Raw genomic sequence first — 19,688 nt, 5'->3', positions numbered from 1 at the left:
TAAGAAAGGAACAACTATGCATAAAATTTTCTGTACACCTCAAAAAAAAGTACAATGGAGACATTGACAACAATTATGTAAGTGGTTGGGGGAAAAAAGTACTAACCACAAACAGATCTTTGAATGTTAAGCTTGATTCAAGACCAGTCAACACCTCTTGATGACAACAAATACACAGTGAAGCCCATCAGTTCCACAATGTCCAAATTTGGTGTCAAAGTCCAACAGCTCATTTATGAGGTTTGACATTATAGTATTTGAGGCTTTGCTAATGTGGTGGGCACTGGTATGGAAAATGGCAATGGATTCTGACTTTTGGTATGAATCATGTTGCTGCTAAATTTGTACTAAGGATCCTGACAGCTGATCTGAAGCAAATGTGTATTGGTGTTTGCCAGGAACTTCTATAGGCCATCTCTAATGATGCAACTTTCTTGTCCAGGATGAGTGATAAGAGCTGGTTTTAGAGTTACAATCCTGAGACAATGCAACAATTCTTCTAATGGTAAAGTCCATGCTCATCTAGACCAGAACAAGTAGGGCAAGTGAAGAGCAAAGTGAAGAGCATTGTCCTTTTTTTTTCTTTTTGACATAAAGTGGATTGTGTACAAGCATTTTGTAACAAAAGGCCAGTTAATCACTTCCATTTTCTGCTGTGTGTCTCATTGCTCTGAACTTAGGTGACATGAGAACTAACTGTTACATTACAACCTCACACTTCTCTCTCCATTATGGATTTTTTTACTATAAATTAATTGTCATTTCCCACCCACATTACTCATCTAACTTGGTTTCCTGCAACTTTTCTCTGTTTTTTGTGACTGAAGATGAAGTTGAAAGACTGCAAGTTCAATGAAGTTGAGATGATCTAAGAAGAAGCACAGACAGAGGTGGGCATCCTCACATACATAACTTCCAGGATGCTTTTAAGAAATAGCAGAATCACTGGAAATGGTGCATACCTAATGCAGATGATTACTTTAAGAATGGTGACAGCCAACAAGTTCAAAGTGAGTTTCTGACCAAAAATTTTAAATAGCACCTCATATATTCTGAATTTAAATGATGTTTTTGTGACTCACTGGGTGTTGGTGAGACGATGCGTCATCATGAGGTAGGTAAAGGTGTGTGTTGAGTGGCTCTTAGCTGCATCATTAAGAGCCTCCATGAGCTGGTGTGCAAGAGGCCAGTTGGGGATCTTCACAATACAAAACTGCCCTGCTGCATCCTGTCCTACTAGCTCCCAAAATTTCACACTGCCTGAGGGTTCCCTAGAAAAATAATGTTTCATTAAATTTCTCATTGTGTTGCAAAATTTTCAAACACACACACACACACACACACACGCACACACACACACACACACACACTTGCATGCTGCTCAGCTGATCAGACACATACACAACAGCTCCAAGAATCTATCTAGGGGCTGAGTTGAGTCCTGTCTCCATAATAGGGAATTGTGTGATGCGTGAGTGCAGGGGAAATAAAGTGTAAATTGGGAAGTGGCCGAAAGGGTGAAATGTGAGAGTAGCGAAAGGTAAACATTCAGTGATATTAACAGGGGAAGATGGCGGCTGGCAAAAGTAAATGTTTTCAAGGATTCATGGATGAGGACTTCAGTGTAACCCATACAAATAAATGAGTGAGGAAAACTGAAGAAAATGTGAAAATAAGAGAAGAAATACATAACTTAGCAGAGATAATAAAGACATGGAAGGAACTGAGAGAGGTGGGTGGTGACAATGTAAAAAAAGATATCAAGTGATATAACAGAGGTGAAGAAATGGAAAGAGAAAAAGAAAACAAAGAAGTAAGAGAAGAGGTGACAAAAATATTGGACTTAAACAAGAAATACTGTGAAGAAATAAAAGACTCAAGGAAGAGGATGAGAAATTAAAGCTTAACAAGAGATAGAGAGATTAAGGTTGGTAAAGTAAAAGAATTAGTGACAAGGGAAGTCAAAAGTTGAAAAGAAGAGAGAGAACAACAACAAAGGATGGATATGGAGGAGATAATAAGGCAATAGCAACAGGAACACAATAAGTACATGGAAAAGCAAGTAATTAAAATAATAAAGGAAAAAAATAATCTTGTGAGGGACATGGTACAGATAAAGATGTGTGTGGTGGTATTTGGGATCAAGGAGGAGATTCTACCCATGAAAATAACTAGAGAGAAAGAAGAGGTGAAAAGGGATAAGGAAATTATAGCAGAAAAAAATATGAGATATTTTTGAGCAAGTATAGAGAGGGGGTGCAACAGCTTGTACCAAGTTATAAAGTGAAAACTGGGAATCATGAATGGTATAATGCCAGGTGTGTAGAAGCAAAAAAGAGAAATGACAGGGCATGGAAGAAAATGATGAGACAACTGAACACAAATACTAGGGAAGAATATGGAAAGGCAAGGAATGAACATGGTAAAATAAGAAGAGAAGAAGAAAGAAATTTTGAAAGTGACAAAATAAGAAAATGCAAAGAAGAGTCCAACCTCTACAGATACATAAATGGAAAGATGAAACATTGGGATGACATAAACAAGTTAAAAAGAGAAGAAAGAATTTATGAAACTACTGAGATGGGGATGAGTTAACTAATAAATTAAAGTTTTCAGTCTGTGTTTACACAAGGAAACTGATTTTGTGGCACTGAAAGTGGTATCACAGAATGAGAGAATAAAGGAGATACAGGTAAAGAGACAAGAAATCAAGAAACTGCTGGAAGAGCTGGATGTTAGAAAAGCTATGGGACCAAGTCAAGTACATGGATGGATATTAAAAGAATGCAGAGAACAAATGGAGGAACCCATATGGGATATGATTAACAGCTAGTTAAAAAAAGGAAAAGTACCAAGAGAATGAAAAGCGCTAACATAGTCCCAATATACAAAAGGTGAAGTAAAATGGAGCCATTAAATTACAGACCAGTGTCACTAACAAGTGTTGTAAGCAAGCTCTATGAAATAGTAATAAAAGATAGATGGGTGTAATATTTAGAAGATGAAAAATAATTGCAGAAAAGCAACTTGGATTTAAGAAAGGGAGATCTTGTGTCACAAATCTACTGAGCTTTTATACGAGAGTAATAGATGGAGTGCTAGAGAGGGATGGATGGGTTGATGTGGTGTACCTGGATCTTAAAAAAGCATTTGATAAAGTTTCCCACAAAAGCCTCATGTGGAAGCTAAAGAATGGAGGAGTACTAAAGGGAGCAACATTGAGATGGTTGGAGCATTATTTATAAGGGAGGGAAATGAGAACAGCAATCTGAGACATTAATTTAAGTTGGTGCAAAATCAGAGGTGGGGTACCACAAGGATCTCTGTTGGCACCTATTATGTTTCAAATATATGTAAATGATATATGACAGGATCTAAATAGTTACATAAACATTTTTGCTGATGATGCAAAAATATTGAACACAATAAAGGATAGAAATGGCTGCAGAGTTACAAAAGGATATTGACAAGATACATGCATGGACCTAAAGGTGGAAACTAGAATTTAATATCAGATAATGCCATGTGCTGGAAATAGGAAAAAGTAAAAAGAGACCTTCATAGAATTACAAAATGGGAAGAGAAATAATAATGAAAATTAATGAAGAAAAAGATTTGGAAGTAATTAAGAGTGCTACAACTAAAATCCCTACAAGCCAAAGAGGGTATAGTTATGAAGAGATCTTGAAGAGATTGGGCCTGACTATGCTAGAGGATAGGAGGGAAAGAGGTGATTTGATAGCAATATATAGAATATTGGAGAGGATGGAGAAGTTGGACAGGGATGATCTTGTGATACCAGATACAAGAGGTACCAGAGGACATAGAAGGAAACTGAAAAGGGATGTTTGCTGGAGAGACATTAAGAAACATAGCTTTCCCATTGAAGCATAACAGTGTGGGATGAACTGTGTGTGCCAAGACATTCCATAAATAAATAAATAAATAAATAAATAAATAAATAAATAAAAATAAATAAATAAATAAAAAAAAATAAAAGTCAATGTGGAGATGGGACAGCATGAGCCTAGTGTGGCTCTTATTCTGTATCTCACAACTGAGTAAATACAACTAGGTAAATACATACACACACACACACACACACACACACACACACACACACACACATGTAACGTTCCTTTTTATTATTTCTGTGTTTCTTTGAGTCTCCCCAATAATTGTTTTCTTTTGTAGCTTGCGGTGAAGAGGAGGTTAATAGCGGTAATTAAAGGTTTAGTGATTATATGAAAAAGTATATTTATAAGGCGTGTATTCGTGGGAGTGATTTAGAAGTCTTGAAACATTTGTTATAAAAAGTCTTTACTTATTTCAACTGTGGTTTTCTCTAATCAGTGGTAATACGAATAATAGGATTACATCATGTTGCGTCAGCCTACCAGTAACTCATAAGGTGTCATTCCCTAGCTTATAAAATATGTTAGTAATTTAGAATTCAATTATTAACTTCAACTAATGTCCAGCCTATATGCTCACCTTGCTAGCCAATTATTCCTGCATTTTTATTTAAACTCACGGTTCAGTAAAATTATTTGTGAAAGAAGAGAGAGAGAGAACTAGCTAAGGTTCCAATAACTTCAGAGGCCTGGGGGTGGGTGTTGAGGGGGAGAGCACAGAATGGCGTCTCCCTTCCCTCTGGCAACAGGTGGGTCTCGTAGCTCTGAAATATTTGATTTTTCTTTTATTTAGAAGTGAATATTACTGTGTTCATGTTTATTATTCATGTCTATAGTGAAGATATAGTGACTGTACGTGTTGACAGAATGGCGTCTCCCTTCCCTCTGGCAACAGATAAAATAGCCGGTGTTGGTCCCACGTGGAGACAGGCCACAGAGTCTTGGGAAAGTGTTAGCCATGTAATGTTTCTTTAGTCAAATATAGCCTACTGTGAATGTGTTGTGAGCAATATTATTGCCGTAGAGAAGTGATGGATGAAGGCTGTGACGCTATTTAGGGATATAACGGTGCCCAGAATCAATGGTACTCTTGAGGAGTTATAAAAGTAATTATTTTCTTGTGTATTCGTAGTGTTAAGTAACGGAGTATAAGTGTATATGCCATACCAGAATTTCAAGTGCCTTTTTTTTTTTTTTCTAGATTAACCACTCGATAAAGTGTCATAGTGGGTCAGTCAACCCAAAGAATCCCATCAGTATTATTCACTTAATTATTTTTGCTATTTTTATATTTTTCGTTCCTCATAATAAAGCCACACTGTAGGTACTGTGTGATAATTAACCTCTCCCTACCCTCTGGCCATGATGATGAAGGCGAGAACCATTACCAATCAAAAATGTTTTTTTTTTTTTTCTTGTGTGTGTGCGTGCTTCACCTCTTCTCTCTTCCTCTTCTTTTTTCTTCTTCACCGTGAAGATCTTTGCCTCGTCTCATTAGAGCTCTGATCGGACCGGTGAGGAGGAGGGAGGAGGGGGGAACCGGAGGGGGGCGGTGGCATTACACTGGTGGCATAGCGGTGGGATTCGCTGTAGTCTTGGCCAGTCGTATTGGGAGAGACAGAGTACTGACAGTTGGGTAATATTAGGTCAAGTAATGTTCAAAGTGGCTGTTGTAGGTCATAGCCAGGTACCACGTAGGTTTGATGTGGAAGTGGAGAATTCAGAAGTAAGGATATATCGTGCAGGAGGAGCAAGAGCTAGGAATTTCTTTAATGACGAGAGATTGAATCACGTCTTGGCATGGAGACATGACCTCACTTTCCTCTGGTTAGGAAGCAACGACATCAATCCTAATACACAGCCTCGTGAATTAACAGATACAATTCTGAACATTGGCAAAGAAATTGAACGAAATTGCGGTTCGAAGGTTATTTTGGTAGAAATAGAAAATAGACAGTATCCATCTAGCAGACCAGTAATTCCGAATGAAAGCTATAAAAAGATAAAACGTGCAGTGAATGCCGCTTTGATTAAAAATAAACAGTTCTTGTGTATCAATTTTAAAAGTTTTGTGTTTACCCTTGGAAGAGATGGAGTACATTTCGAAACCAGTGCCAAGGCTCAAATTCAACAAAAGTTGGCTATGAATATTAGCAAAGCCAAAGCTCGTCTATTTGGCCCTGTACACTAAAGTTCAACATGGATCGCATAGAGTCACTAATAGATATGGAGGAGAATGAAGAATACGGTAGAGTTAGATGGGAAAATCCAGAGCAGGGAGAATCAGAGGTCAAAGGTATATCCTCACCATCATAGATCACTTCTCTAGGTATGTAAAATTTTATCCTCTAAAAACAAAACATGCTCAGGGTATAGTAGCTAAGCTTTCCCAATACATCTCTGACTTTGGCCAGCCACTCTCCATCCTGTGTGACAATGCCTTGGAGTTCACGGGACGAGAACTAAGAACCTGGGCTGGTCTTCATGGGATAGAACTGCTCTACACCACTCCCTATCACCCCCAGTCAAACGGACTCATCGAGAGAATGCACCGGACCCTGAAGACCGTGCTGTCCCAAATGTGCAAGGGTTACCCTTTAAGGTGGCCCGCCCTTCTCAGTGAATGTCAGTCACACATGAATCTGGCAGTACATAGCAGCACGGGGGTCTCTCCATATGTAGCATTCTTCGCAAGACAGCCACCTCGTTTCGTCACGGCGCCTCTCCTGACGGTGCAGTCTGAAGATAGCGACGTTCAGCAACTTAAGCGCATGATTAAAGACGCTAGTGTGACGTCACAGAGGAGGTACCGTGCAGTGGCGAACAGAAAACGACGTGATGAAAAGGTCTCAGTTGGGTCCTTGGTGTGGGTGAAATCAGAAACTCCATTGCCTGGTACCTCTACCAAATTGAATGCTAAGTGGAAAGGACCATATTGAGTGAGTGAGGTAATCAGGGACGGTCAACTGTATGTAGTGGAGGACCCCTATTCTGGGAAGTTAGTACAAAGAGCAGCAGAAAAGGTGAAACCGTATGTGAGCCGGAGTGAAATTATTCCAGAGTTGGAGGAGAACTATTCAGACGGATGTGTTGAGGAGGAGGAGGAGGAGGATCAAGACCTCCCTCCCCGCCGCCGTCGACCTCCCAGACGTCTTATTGAGGAGTGCTAATGTGATGCACGAACTCAGGAGTGAGGAGAAGTGAACAGTGTTATAATGTATAGGATGTGAGGGTTAGGAATGAAGTGAGTTAAGAGCAGGAAATCCTCATCCGTCACAAGTGTTCGAAGGTCAGTGACACTGTCTCAGCCACAAATAGAGTGGGGCATTTCGGGAAAGTCGTCCCCAAATTCTCGTCGTGTCAAAACAGTTCATACCAGATGGTAGCTTATGTGTTTCAGTTCGGGGAAGTGTACCCCATTCTTGTGGGCTTTAGTTCGAGAAGTGAGGTTTCCAGGGAACGTCGTACTTGGTTACTTCCTCCTCAAGTTACAGTCATCACCTCTAACGGGTCCTAAGTTTCCCTTGAGGACGTATTACCCCAGTCTTCGTTGTAGTAAGAGGAATGATTTGTGTGAATGTTGGCGAATGTGTCGAATGCTGCGAATGTAATAGATTATTCCTTTTCTATGAGATGGGGAATAAAGAGAGTGACGGAGTTAGTCAGGTGACTTCTCCATAGATTACCCGTAGAGCAGAGGGTGACTGGGGTCCAAGTTCTCTTTTCCTGTAAGTATTCTGTATGTGAAAGGTGTCGGTACAATTTCCTACGGGAAGAAATATACGAGTCAGGTGACTCAAGGGTAAGTGGTTGAGTCAGTGTCAGCTGTTTAGTAGACCTTATGTATGGATAGGATAGGGAAAGTGTATAGGTAGGATTTTGCATGTATTCTTCACCGTGAGTTTAACTCTGGGAGAATGGGCGTGTGTAACGCTCCTTTTTATTATTTCTGTGTTTCTTTGAGTCTCCCCAATAGTTGTTTTCTTTTGTAGCTTGCGGTGAAGAGGAGGATAATAGCGGTAATTAAAGGTTTAGTGATTATATGAAAAAGTATATTTATAAGGCGTGTATTCGTGGGAGTGATTTAGAAGTCTTGAAACATTTGTTATAAATAGTCTTTACTTATTTCAACTGTGGTTTTCTCTAATCAGTGGTAATACGAATAATAGGATTACATCATGTTGCATCAGCCTACCAGTAACTCATAAGGTGTCATTCCCTAGCTTATAAAATATGTTAGTAATTTAGAATTCAATTGTTAACTTCAACTAATGTCCAGCCTATATGCTCACCTTGCTAGCCAATTATTCCTGCATTTTTATTTAAACTCACGGTTCAGTAAAATTATTTGTGAAAGAAGAGAGAGAGAGAACTAGCTAAGGTTCCAATAACTTCAGAGGCCTGGGGGTGGGTGTTGAGGGGGAGAGCACAGAATGGCGTCTCCCTTCCCTCTGGCAACAGGTGGGTCTCGTAGCTCTGAAATATTTGATTTTTCTTTTATTTAGAAGTGAATATTACTGTGTTCATGTTTATTATTCATGTCTATAGTGAAGATATAGTGACTGTACGTGTTGACAGAATGGCGTCTCCCTTCCCTCTGGCAACAGATAAAATAGCCGGTGTTGGTCCCACGTGGAGACAGGCCACAGAGTCTTGGGAAAGTGTTAGCCATGTAATGTTTCTTTAGTCAAATATAGCCTACTGTGAATGTGTTGTGAGCAATATTATTGCCGTAGAGAAGTGATGGATGAAGGCTGTGACGCTATTTAGGGATATAACGGTGCCCAGAATCAATGGTACTCTTGAGGAGTTATAAAAGTAATTATTTTCTTGTGTATTCGTAGTGTTAAGTAACGGAGTATAAGTGTATATGCCATACCAGAATTTCAAGTGCCTTTTTTTTTTTTTTCTAGATTAACCACTCGATAAAGTGTCATAGTGGGTCAGTCAACCCAAAGAATCCCATCAGTATTATTCATTTAATTATTTTTGCTATTTTTATATTTTTCGTTCCTCATAATAAAGCCACACTGTAGGTACTGTGTGATAATTAACCTCTTCCTACCCTCTGGCCATGACGATGAAGGCGAGAACCATTACCAATCAAAAATGTTTTTTTTGTTTTTTTCTTGTGTGTGTGCGTGCTTCACCTCTTCTCTCTTCCTCTTCTTTTTTCTTCTTCACCGTGAAGATCTTTGCCTCGTCTCATTAGAGCTCTGATCGGACCGGTGAGGAGGAGGGAGGAGGGGGTAACCGGAGGGGGGGGTGGCATTACACACACACACACACACACACACACACACACACACACACACACACACACACACACACACACACTCACACACACACACACCTGATTGCTATATACAGAGCTTTAAAGGGTAAGGGTAAAGTTGACAAAGAAGACTTATTTGTGTGGGACTCAAGAGATACAAGAGGACATGGAGTGAAATTGAAGAAAACAGCAAGTAGAAGAGATGTCAAGAAATATGGTTTCTGAAATAGAAGCATAGAAATATGGAACAACTTAGATGAAACAGTGGTACAAGCAAAAAATATTCATGAATTTAAAGTTAAGCTGGATGCTTATAGAAATGGAGACAGGACAGCATGAGCATAGCTCTTTTCCTGTAAAACACAGCTAGGTAAATACAAACACACACGCACACACACACACACACACACACACACACAAAAAAAAAAAAAAAAAAAAAAGGAAATTGTGCAGAGATGGATTGGAGTATGAGGGCAATTTGCAAATGGCTGAAATTATGAATAAGCACTTCCAAGCAGTCTTTACAAGGGAAAGTGACAGGGTTAAGGAGGGACAGAAGCAAGAAAGATTGGTTCCTATGGGGATACAGACATCACAGTCCATGAAATAAGAAAGTTAGTGAGAGAGTTGGACATGAGGAAGTCACATGGATACGACAGGATTGCAAACTGTATATTAAAAGAATATATTGAGGAGCCAGCAGATAAAATATATAGCATTATAGAGAGTTCACTAAAGGAAGGAAAAGTCCCAAGAGTGGAAAAAGTAAATATTGTGCCAATACATAAAGGAGGTGACAAAGAAGACCTGAGTAATTGCAGACCAGTATCCCTAATGTTTGGTAGCCAAGATTTGTGAAAAAGTTATTATGGACAGATGGACTAAACACCTGGAAGCAAACAGCACATTGATCACAAGATAATTTGGATTTAGAAAAGGTAAATCATGTACCACAAATCTGGTATGTTTCTACTCTAGAATAATAGATGTAATTCAAGCAGCAGATGGTTGGGCAGACTGTGCATTACTCAATTTAAAGAAGGCTTCTGATAAATGCCACACAAAAGAATGTTAAAGAAACTAGAGGTCATAGGAGTGCAAGGAAAGCTGTTGGATTCAATGAATGCCTTTCTGAAGGACAGCAAAATAAGACTGATAATTAGAGACAATCCCTGGAAGGGATTGGGGTCCCACAGGATCCATATTAGCCCCAGTTAAGTTTGCAATATATATTAATGACATAAATGAAGGAATTAATAGCTATACAAGTCTCTTTTTTTTTTTTTAAGTAGGAGGGAAACTGGCTAGAGACAACAAAAATCCTATAAAAAAAATAAATAATAAAAAAAAAGCCCACTGAGATGCCAGTCCCCAAATAAGGTCCAAAACAGTAGACAAAAAATTGAAGGTTAAGTATTTTCAAATCTCCCTCTTGAAGATGTTCAAGTCATAGTAAGGTGAAATACAAAGACAGACAAGGAGTTCCAGAGTTTACCAGAGAAAGGGATGAATGACTGAGAATACTGGTTAACTCATGCACTAGAGAGGTGGATGGAATAGGGGTGAGAGAAAAGAAGAAAATCTTGTGCATCGAGGCCATGGGAGAAGGAGAGGCATGCAATTAGCAAGATCAAAAGAGCAGTAAGCATGAAAATGTGATAGAAGATAGCAAGAAATGCAACATTGCAGAGATGAGAAAGGGGCTGAAGAAACTCAGTTTAAGGAGAAGAGTTCATGAGATGAAAAGCTTTTGATTCCACCCTGTTTAGACAAGCAGTATGAGTGGAACCCCCCCAGACATGTGAACCATACTCCATACATGAATGAATAACAGAGTTAGCAGCTAGGGTGGGGTGGGGGGGTGAGAAAAATTGGCAAAGACATATCAGAATACCTAAGTTCAGAGAAGCTGTTTTAGCTAGAGATGAGATGTGAAGTTTCTAGTTTAGATTATAACTAAAGAACAGACTGAGGATGTTCAGTGTAGAAGAGGGGAACAACTGAGTCATTGAAGAAGTGGGGATGGTTGTCTGGAAGGTTGTACTGAGTTGATAGATTGAGGAATTAAGTCTTTCAGGCACTGAACAATACCAAGTTTGCTCTGCCCCATTCGTAAATTTTAGAGAGCTCTAAAGTCAGGCATTCTATGGCTTCCCTGCATGAAGTGTTTACTTCCTAAAGGATTGGATGTCTATGAAAAGATGTGGAAAAGTGCAGGGTGGTATCATCAGCATTGGAGTGGATAGGGCAGGAAGTTTGGTTTAGATCACTGAAGAATAAAAGGAAGAGAGTGGGTGACAGAACAGAACCATGAGGAACACCATTGTTAATAGATTTAGAAGAATAGTGACTGTCTACCACAGCAGAAATAGAATGGTCAGAAAGGAAACATGAGATGAAGTTACAGAGAGGACAGAAGCCATAGGAGGGTAGTTTGGAAATCAAAGCTTTGTGACAGACTCTATCAAAAAGCTCCTGATATGTTTAAGGCAACAGCAAAAGTTTCACCAAAATCTTTAAAACAGGATGACCAAGAGTTAATAAGGAAAACCAAAAGATCACCAGTAGAGCAGCCTTGAAGGAGCCCATACTGACAATCAGATAGAAGGTTCTAAAGTGATAGATGTTTAAGAATTTTCCTGTTGAAGATAGATTCAAAAACTTTAGATAGGCAGGCAATTAAATCAATAGGACAGTAGTTTGAGGGATTAGAATGGTCACCCTTTTTTAGGAACAGGTTGAATGTATGCAAACTTCCAGCAAGAAGGAAAAATATATGTTGACAGACAGAATTGAAAGAGTTTGACTAGGCAAGGTGCAACCATGGAGGCACAATTTCAGAGAACAATAGAAGGGATCCCATCAGGTCCATAAGCCTTCCAAGGATTTAGGCCAATAAGGGCATGGAAAACATCATTGCGAAGAATTTTAATAGGTAGCATGAAGTAGTCAGAAGGTGGAGGAGAGGAATGAACAAGCCCTGAATCATCCAAGGTAGAGATTTTAGCAAAGGTTTGAGCGAAGAGTTCAGCTTTAGAGATAGATGTGATAGCAGTGATGCTATCTGGTTGAAATAAAGGAGGAAAAGAAAAAGAAGCAAAGTTAATGAAGATGTTTTTGGCTAGGTGCCAAAAGTCACAAAAGGAGTTAGATCTTGAAAGATTTTAGCACCTATTAATGAAGGAGTTTTTGGCTATTTGGACTTGGTATGGTTCTGGGCAGAAATATAAAGTGCATGGGAAAAGCTCAAGTACCTTTTGTGGGCCACCTCTCTATCATGTATAGCATGAGAACAGACTGTGTTAAACCAAGGTTTGGAAGGTTTAGGTCAAGAAAAAGAGCGGGGAATGTATGCCTCCATGTCAGACACTATCATCTCTGTTATGCACTCAGCACACAGAGACAGGTCTCTGACACAGAAGCAGTAGTCATTCCAAGGAAAATCAGCAGAATACCTCCTCAGGTTCCCCCAAATAGCAGAGGTAAAATGCCAGAGGTACTTCTTAGTGGTATCCTGAGGAGGGATTGGAGCAATAGGACAAGATACAGACATGAGATTGTGGTTGGAGAAACCCAATGGAGAAGAAAGGGTAACAGCATGAGAAGAATTAGGAAGGTTAAGAAAAGGTCAAGAATATTGGGCATATCTGCAAGACGATCAGGAATACGAGTAGGGTGTTGCACCAATTCCTCTAAGTCATGGAGGATAGCAAGGTTAAAGGCTAGTCCACCAGGATGGTCAGTGAAGGGAGAGAAAAGCCAAAGCTGGTGGTAAACAATAAAGTCTCCAAGAATGGAGATCTTCACAAAAGGGAAGAGAATCAGAATTTGCTCCACTTTTGAAGTTAAATAATCAAAGAATTTATCATATTTAGAGGAGTTAGGTGAGAGGTATACAGCAGAGATAAATTTACTTTGAGAGTAACTCTGTAGTCGTAGCCAGATGGTGGGAAACTCAGAAGATTCAAGAGTGTGGGAACAAGAGTACGTTAAGTTGTTGTGCACACAGACCCAACATCCAGCTTTGGATTGAAAATGATGACAAAGTAGGAGGGAACAGCAAAGGAGCTATTGTCAGTTGCCTCAGACTGCCAAGAGTTTGTTTAAGAAGATCAGTGAAGAATAATAGGAAGAGAGTGGGTGACAAGACAGAACCCTGAAGAACACTACTATTTAGGAGAAGAACGGTGACTGTCTAACACAGCTGAAATAGAATGGTCAGAAAGGAAACTTGAGATGAAGTTAAAGAGTGAAGGATAGAAGCAGTAGGAGGGTAGTTTGGAAAGCAAAGCTTTGTGCCACACTCTATCAAAAGCTCTTAACATGTTAAGGCAACAGCAAAAGTTTCACCCAAATCTCTAAAACAGGATGACCAGGACTCAGTAAGGAAAGCCAGAAGATCAGAGCGGCCTTGACGGAACCCATACTGGCGATCAGAGAGAAGGTTATGAAGTGATTGATGTTTAAGAATCTTCCTGTTGAGGAGAGATTAAAAAACTTTAAATAGGCAGGAAATTAAAGCAATAGGACAGTAGTTTGAGGGATTAAAATGGTCACCCTTTTCGGGAAAGGGCTGAATGTAGGCAAACTTCCAGCAAGAAGGAAAGGTAGATGTTGACAGACAGAGTTGAAAGAGTTTGACTAGGCAAGGTGCAAGCACGGAGGTGCAGTTTCAGAGAACAATACGAGGGAACCCATCAGGTCCATAAGCCTTCCGAAGGTTTAGGCCAGTGAGGGCCTGGAAAACATTATTGCAAAGAATTTTAATAGATAACATGAAGTAGTCAGAGAATGGAGGAGAGGGAGGAAGAAGCCCTGAATTGTCCAAGGCAGAGTTTTTAGCAAAGATTTGAGTGAAGAGTTCAGCTTTAGAGATAGATGTGATAGCAGTGGTGTCATCTTATTGAAAAAAAGGAGGGAAAGAAGAAGAAGCAACGTTATTGGAGATGTTTTTGGCTAGATGCCAGAAGTCATGAGGGGAGATAGATATTCAAAGATTTTGACACTTTCTATTAATGAAGGAGTTTTTTGGCTAGTTGGAGAACAGACTTGGCATGGTTCCAGGCAAAAATATAAAGTGCGTGGGATTCTGGTGATGGAAGGTTCGAGTACCTTTTGTGGGCCACCTCTCAACCATGTATAGCATGACAGCAAGCTGTGTTAAAGCAAGGTTTGGAAGATTAACGTTGAGAAAAAGAGTGAGGAAAGTACACCTCTCTGCCAGACACTATCACCTCTGTTATGCACTCAGCACACGGAGATGGGTCTCTGTCATGGAAGCAGTAGTCATTCCAAGGAAAATCAGCAAAATACCTCTTCAGGTCCTCCCAACTAGCAGAGGCAAAACACCTGAGGCACCTCCACTTAGGGGGGTCCTGAGGAGGGACTGAAGCAGTAGGACAAGATACAGATATGAGACTGTGATCAGAGGAGCTCAACAGAGAAGAGAGGGTAACAGAATAAGCAGGATTACAGGTTAGGAAAAGGTCAAGAATGTTGAGCATATCTCCAAGACATAAGAACATAAGAACATAAGAAATAAGGGAAGCTGCAAGAAGCGACCAGGCTTACACGTGGCAGTCCCTGTATGAAACACACCTACCTATTTCCATCTGCTATCCCCATCCATAAACTTGTCTAATCTTCTCTTAAAGCTCTCTAGTGTCCTAGCACTAACTACATGATTACTGAGTCCGTTCCACTCATCTACCACTCTATTTGAGAACCAATTTTTTTCCTATCTCCTTCCTAAACCTAAATTTTTCAAGCTTGAACCTGTTATTTCTTGTTCTACCCTGGTTGCTGATCCTAAGAATTTTGCTTACATCTCCCTTGTTATAACCCTTATACCACTTAAAGACTTCTATCAGGTCCCCTCTTAACCTACGTCTCTCTAAAGAATGTAAATCTAACAGCTTCAACCTCGCCTCGTAAGGAATACTCCTCATCCCCTGTATCGTTTTAGTCATTCTCCTCTGTACTGATTCTAATAGACCTATATCTTTCCTGTAATGTGGGGACCAGAACTGCACCGCGTAGTCTAGATGAGGTCTGACCAGCGCCAAGTATAACTTTAATATTACTTCCAGCCTTCTACTTTTAACACTCCTAAAAATTAATCCTAGTACCCTATTTGCCTTGTTTCTGGCTTCTATGCATTGTTTCCCTAGATGGAGTTCAGAGCTAACTATAACTCCTAAATCTTTCTTGTACCCTGTACCTACCAGAGTTTGGTTGTCTAATGTGTACCTATTGTGTGGGTTTCCTCTACCTACGCTAAGCACTTTGCATTTATTGATATTAAATTGCATTTGCCATCTATCCATCCATTCATTCATTCTATCTAAGTCTGCCTGCAAGGCGATGGCATCCGATTCTGACCTAATTAATCTACCTATCTTTGTGTCATCCGCAAATTTACTAACATCACTACTAATTCCACTATCCAAGTCATTGATATACATTAGAAATAACAATGGCCCTAATACTGATCCCTGTGGCATCCCACTAATTACATGACCCCACTCGGATTTCGAGCCGTTTATTACCACTCTCTGTCGCCTGTTACCAAGCCATGACCCTATCCAGCCTAACACCTTCCCATCTATCCCGGGTGCCCTAACCTTTCTCAGGAGCCTTTGATGGGGTACCTTGTCAAATGCTTTACTAAAGTCCAGATACTTAAACACTTAAACACTTAAACACTTTATTATAGCCTAGGTTTATACATTTCATTATTGGATAGGTATACATTATTGGCCAGCCTATGTATAAGCTTGATGCTTTTCAGGCAAATGAAAAATTTAAAAGTACATTACTTAAAGTAAACACAATAGACAACTTAAAATCGAAAAATCTATCATGAAGATAAATAAAAACATAATATGATAAGGTTTATACAGAATAAATATATCTATATTGTTATAAAGTTGAGTATGAAGATGGATGGGATGACACATAGGGTTAGGTGATATAAATTGATACATATATGAGACTGAAATCATATAGATGTGTTTAAAAATAAAGTAAAGTTTTGTAGGGTTAGTTTTGTAAGATCAGGGGGGAAGTAATATAAGGTATGAGTGTAGGAAGTGACTGATTAGTATGCATCCAGAAAATGACTCTAGTTTGCTTTTGAATTTGTGAACAGAGTGGACATTTTTGTATTGCAAGGGTAGTGAATTCCATATTGAGGGGCCTAGGTAGGAAGTCGAGCGGCAGAAGATACTAAGGCGATGGGTAGGTAGACAAAGGCGTTGTCTTTGTCGTGTTGTGTATTCATGTGGTGGAAGTGTTACTGTGTGTAAAGCGTATGTACCTCATGTGATTATTCCTCGGCATATATAAGTGAAATGTTCAATAGTTTTCTATTTGCATGAAAACGTGTAATGTGTGTGAGTATCAGTATTTAATGCTATATTAAGCACCGAAGCCGATGCTCACTTGTTGGTAGTGTGGGGTTAACCTGCTAGTCGCCTTCGGGCATCACTCACGGCCAAGTCGCGCTCAGACAAAGACGGGCAGGATGGTGACCGAGGTAAATACTTTAATTTTGTAGTAAAAACTGATTGTCATAGTGCTAAGTCAATTGCATGTATTGTTAATGAATATTGTAATATGTTGAAAGTGTTTAATATCAGTGTATAATGTTATTTTGTAAGAAATTGAGACCGAGAACTTGTTCGCAGTTCTTACGGTCATGCCTACCTCATCAATAAATGTCAGAGAGAGAACTGCCTTTCCTCGACCCTACGATGATGGGTGTGATCAGTAAAACAGATCACCTGAGAGCCAATTGATGCCCAGCCGGTGCGGCTACAGTAAGAACTCGGCCTACAAGCAAGAAATTGGCTCCATGTGAAACCGTAGCAAGAGTGAGTCACAGGACGAGGGGACGCTGACGTAAGCCTATAGGTTGACCTCTGAGGCCCCGGGGTCAGCTCTACCCTTGACGACAACCACTCCCTTCTACCCACTGTGCCTCGCCACCATTTTGTAGAACCCATGGTCACAGGCAAGAAAATATAATAGTATGTATGTGCACTGAATTGAGTAGCCTAAGTGAAAATTACCCACAATTAGCTAGTATTAAGAGTGGTAATTTTAAATTGCTCTTTCAGTGTCTCAGTATTGACACAATTAAGTTGTTAGATATGTCTGATACTGAGGAAATTAATGCCGTAGATGGCCTTAGGGAAGGTGAGGGTGAGCAAGTGGACAGGGATCAAACTTGTATTGAAGAAGTTAGTGTCAGGGAGCGAGTGCCAACCGATAAAGGAAGAGAATATCAAATCAGTGTAACCAAAGGAAGAGCAGAGTCCTGTAAGCGTAAATGGAGCAGTGTTACCAGCAAAATTAAGAAAGGATTAAAAATTGTAATTAGCCCCTTTGAATTAGAGCCCATGTCAAGTGAAGTAATAGAGGCATTTCATCAGTATTATGTGGAATACACAAAGCTGGTGGAACTAGAGCCAGAAAGGTCAGAGGAGCTAAATGAAGAGCTGGAACACAATCAACAAGTTCACCATGAAATATTAGAAAGTATAGAATGTAAAAGAAAGGAGTTAAAGAATGACAGAGGATCAATTTGTTCCAGCAAACGGTCTAGACATTCTAGAGTCTCATCTACTTCATCACGTTCATCAGCAGCACAAAGAAAGCAAGAAGCAGCAGCAAAGGTAGCCAGACTTAGAAAGGAAATGGAATATCATGATAGTTTAGCAGAGGCAGAAGTTATGTTAGCTAAGACTAAAGCAGATGCAGAAGTTATGTTAGCAAGAGACGAAGCAATGTTCTCAAAGAAAAAGAAAGAGAGAGATTTAGCAGTTGCTAGTGCAGAACTTAATGCTCTTAGCTTAGTTGAAGAAGAAGTAAAAATGCTTCCAGGTAATGATGAAAGTGTAGAGAAGCAAAGTTATCTTCAACAATACATAGAGTCACAAAATGAAATGAAAGCACAAGCAATTGCAAATCAACAAAGTGACTGCCATGCCTCACAAATATGTTACATTCCATGACCCACAGAAACCTTCTTCTTGCAATAGAGATAATGAATTGATGACAAATGAAGTAGATGGACAAATATTTAGTGAACCTCAGGTAATAAATCTCAACCCTACAGCTCAAAGTCTTGTACCAAGCTCTCGTAGACACACTCATAATGTCAACATGCCTAATAATGTGAATAATGTGAGACAGAATCATCAATCCTTTTCCCATCCTGGGGGAACCTTTGCAATCAACATACCTGATCCCAAGTGGAGCCTCCCTCCAATAGAGCCTAACACTTTTGATGGAGAACCCATGGAATTTCCAAGTTGGTTGAAAAACTTTGAAACTTATGTAGAGTCTAAAACTTCTATTGGTAAAGAGAGACTTGCCTACTTAGAGAGGTATACAACTGGTGAGGCAAAGAATGCCATTAAAATGTTAATGCACTTTAACTCTGATGCTGACTATGTGCAAGCAAAGAAAATTCTTAGTGATAGATTTGGAAACAAAAGCATCATAGCTGATGCTTACACAAATAAGTTAATGAATTGGCTACCAATCTCTCCGCATAATGGTCCAGCATTAACAGCATTCTCAGATTTTTTGAAGTGCTGTTTAGCTGCAATGAAACACACTTCTTATTTGTCATTTCTGAATGATCCTAGAGAGCAGAGAAAGGTGCTAGCAAAACTCCCTGAACATGTTGTTCATGACTGGAGAAAGCAAGCGATGATATATCTTGATACTAACAGTAATAACACTTCTAGTAGCAATGAAGAGCACCACCCACCCTTTGAAATGTTATGTGAATTTGTCCAGAAAGAAGCAAAAGGAGCAAGCAATCCATTTCTTTCCTGGAATTCAGTAAGTAGGGAAGTAAATGATTGGATCAAAACTCAAACATGGGCAACCAATTGGAAACCAAGGGAATCAAACATCATGACAAAGAATAGAGGGAGTAGAACTTTCATGGCTAAATCAATTGAGGAAAAACCAATGTGGTCATTCCAAAGTAAAGTAAATGTACAAGCCAACAAACAGTATCCCAAGGACCAGGAAAGGAAAGGACGATTCTGTCACTACTGTACAAAGGATCATGATTTAGATGATTGCAAGGAATTTGCCAAACTTGATGGTAATACTAGGTACAAATTTGCTAAAGAAAAACGGTTATGTACAGGGTGTCTAAAAATGGGTCACAAAGGAAAGGATTGCAGAAGAAGGAAAGTTTGTAAAGTATGTCAGAGATACCATCCCACAGCTCTTCACAATGATGACATGACAAGAACTGAGAGCCAAAAGGTGCCAGCACAAGCAACTCAGCCTAAAGATGATAAACCCACAGTAGTAGCCAATAAGGTCAAAGTTACAGAATCAGTGACACATGACATGCACACCATGATAGTTCCTGTATGGTTACATCATGTTAGTAACGAAGAGAATAAATTTTTAGTGTATGCCCTGCTGGATGAGCAGTCTGATGCTTCATTCATCAAGGAAAGCACTCT

The 19,688-nt window shown here is 39.6% G+C and overlaps 1 protein-coding gene across 1 annotated transcript in view; it reads right to left on the bottom strand.

The window, feature by feature from the left end:
- The window catches only part of LOC135106190 (uncharacterized), a 292,915-nt gene that overhangs the window by 42,445 nt on the left and 230,782 nt on the right, over window positions 1-19,688 (bottom strand). Inside the window, exon 8 of the mRNA XM_064014967.1 lies at window positions 1,083-1,271. Coding sequence (XP_063871037.1) covers window positions 1,083-1,271 — 189 coding nt within the window. The remainder of the gene's footprint in view (window positions 1-1,082; window positions 1,272-19,688) is intronic.

This window comes from Scylla paramamosain, chromosome 13 (assembly GCF_035594125.1).
Source record: "Scylla paramamosain isolate STU-SP2022 chromosome 13, ASM3559412v1, whole genome shotgun sequence".
NCBI lineage: Eukaryota > Metazoa > Arthropoda > Malacostraca > Decapoda > Portunidae > Scylla > Scylla paramamosain.
This window is presented reverse-complemented; position numbering and strand designations above follow the sequence as displayed.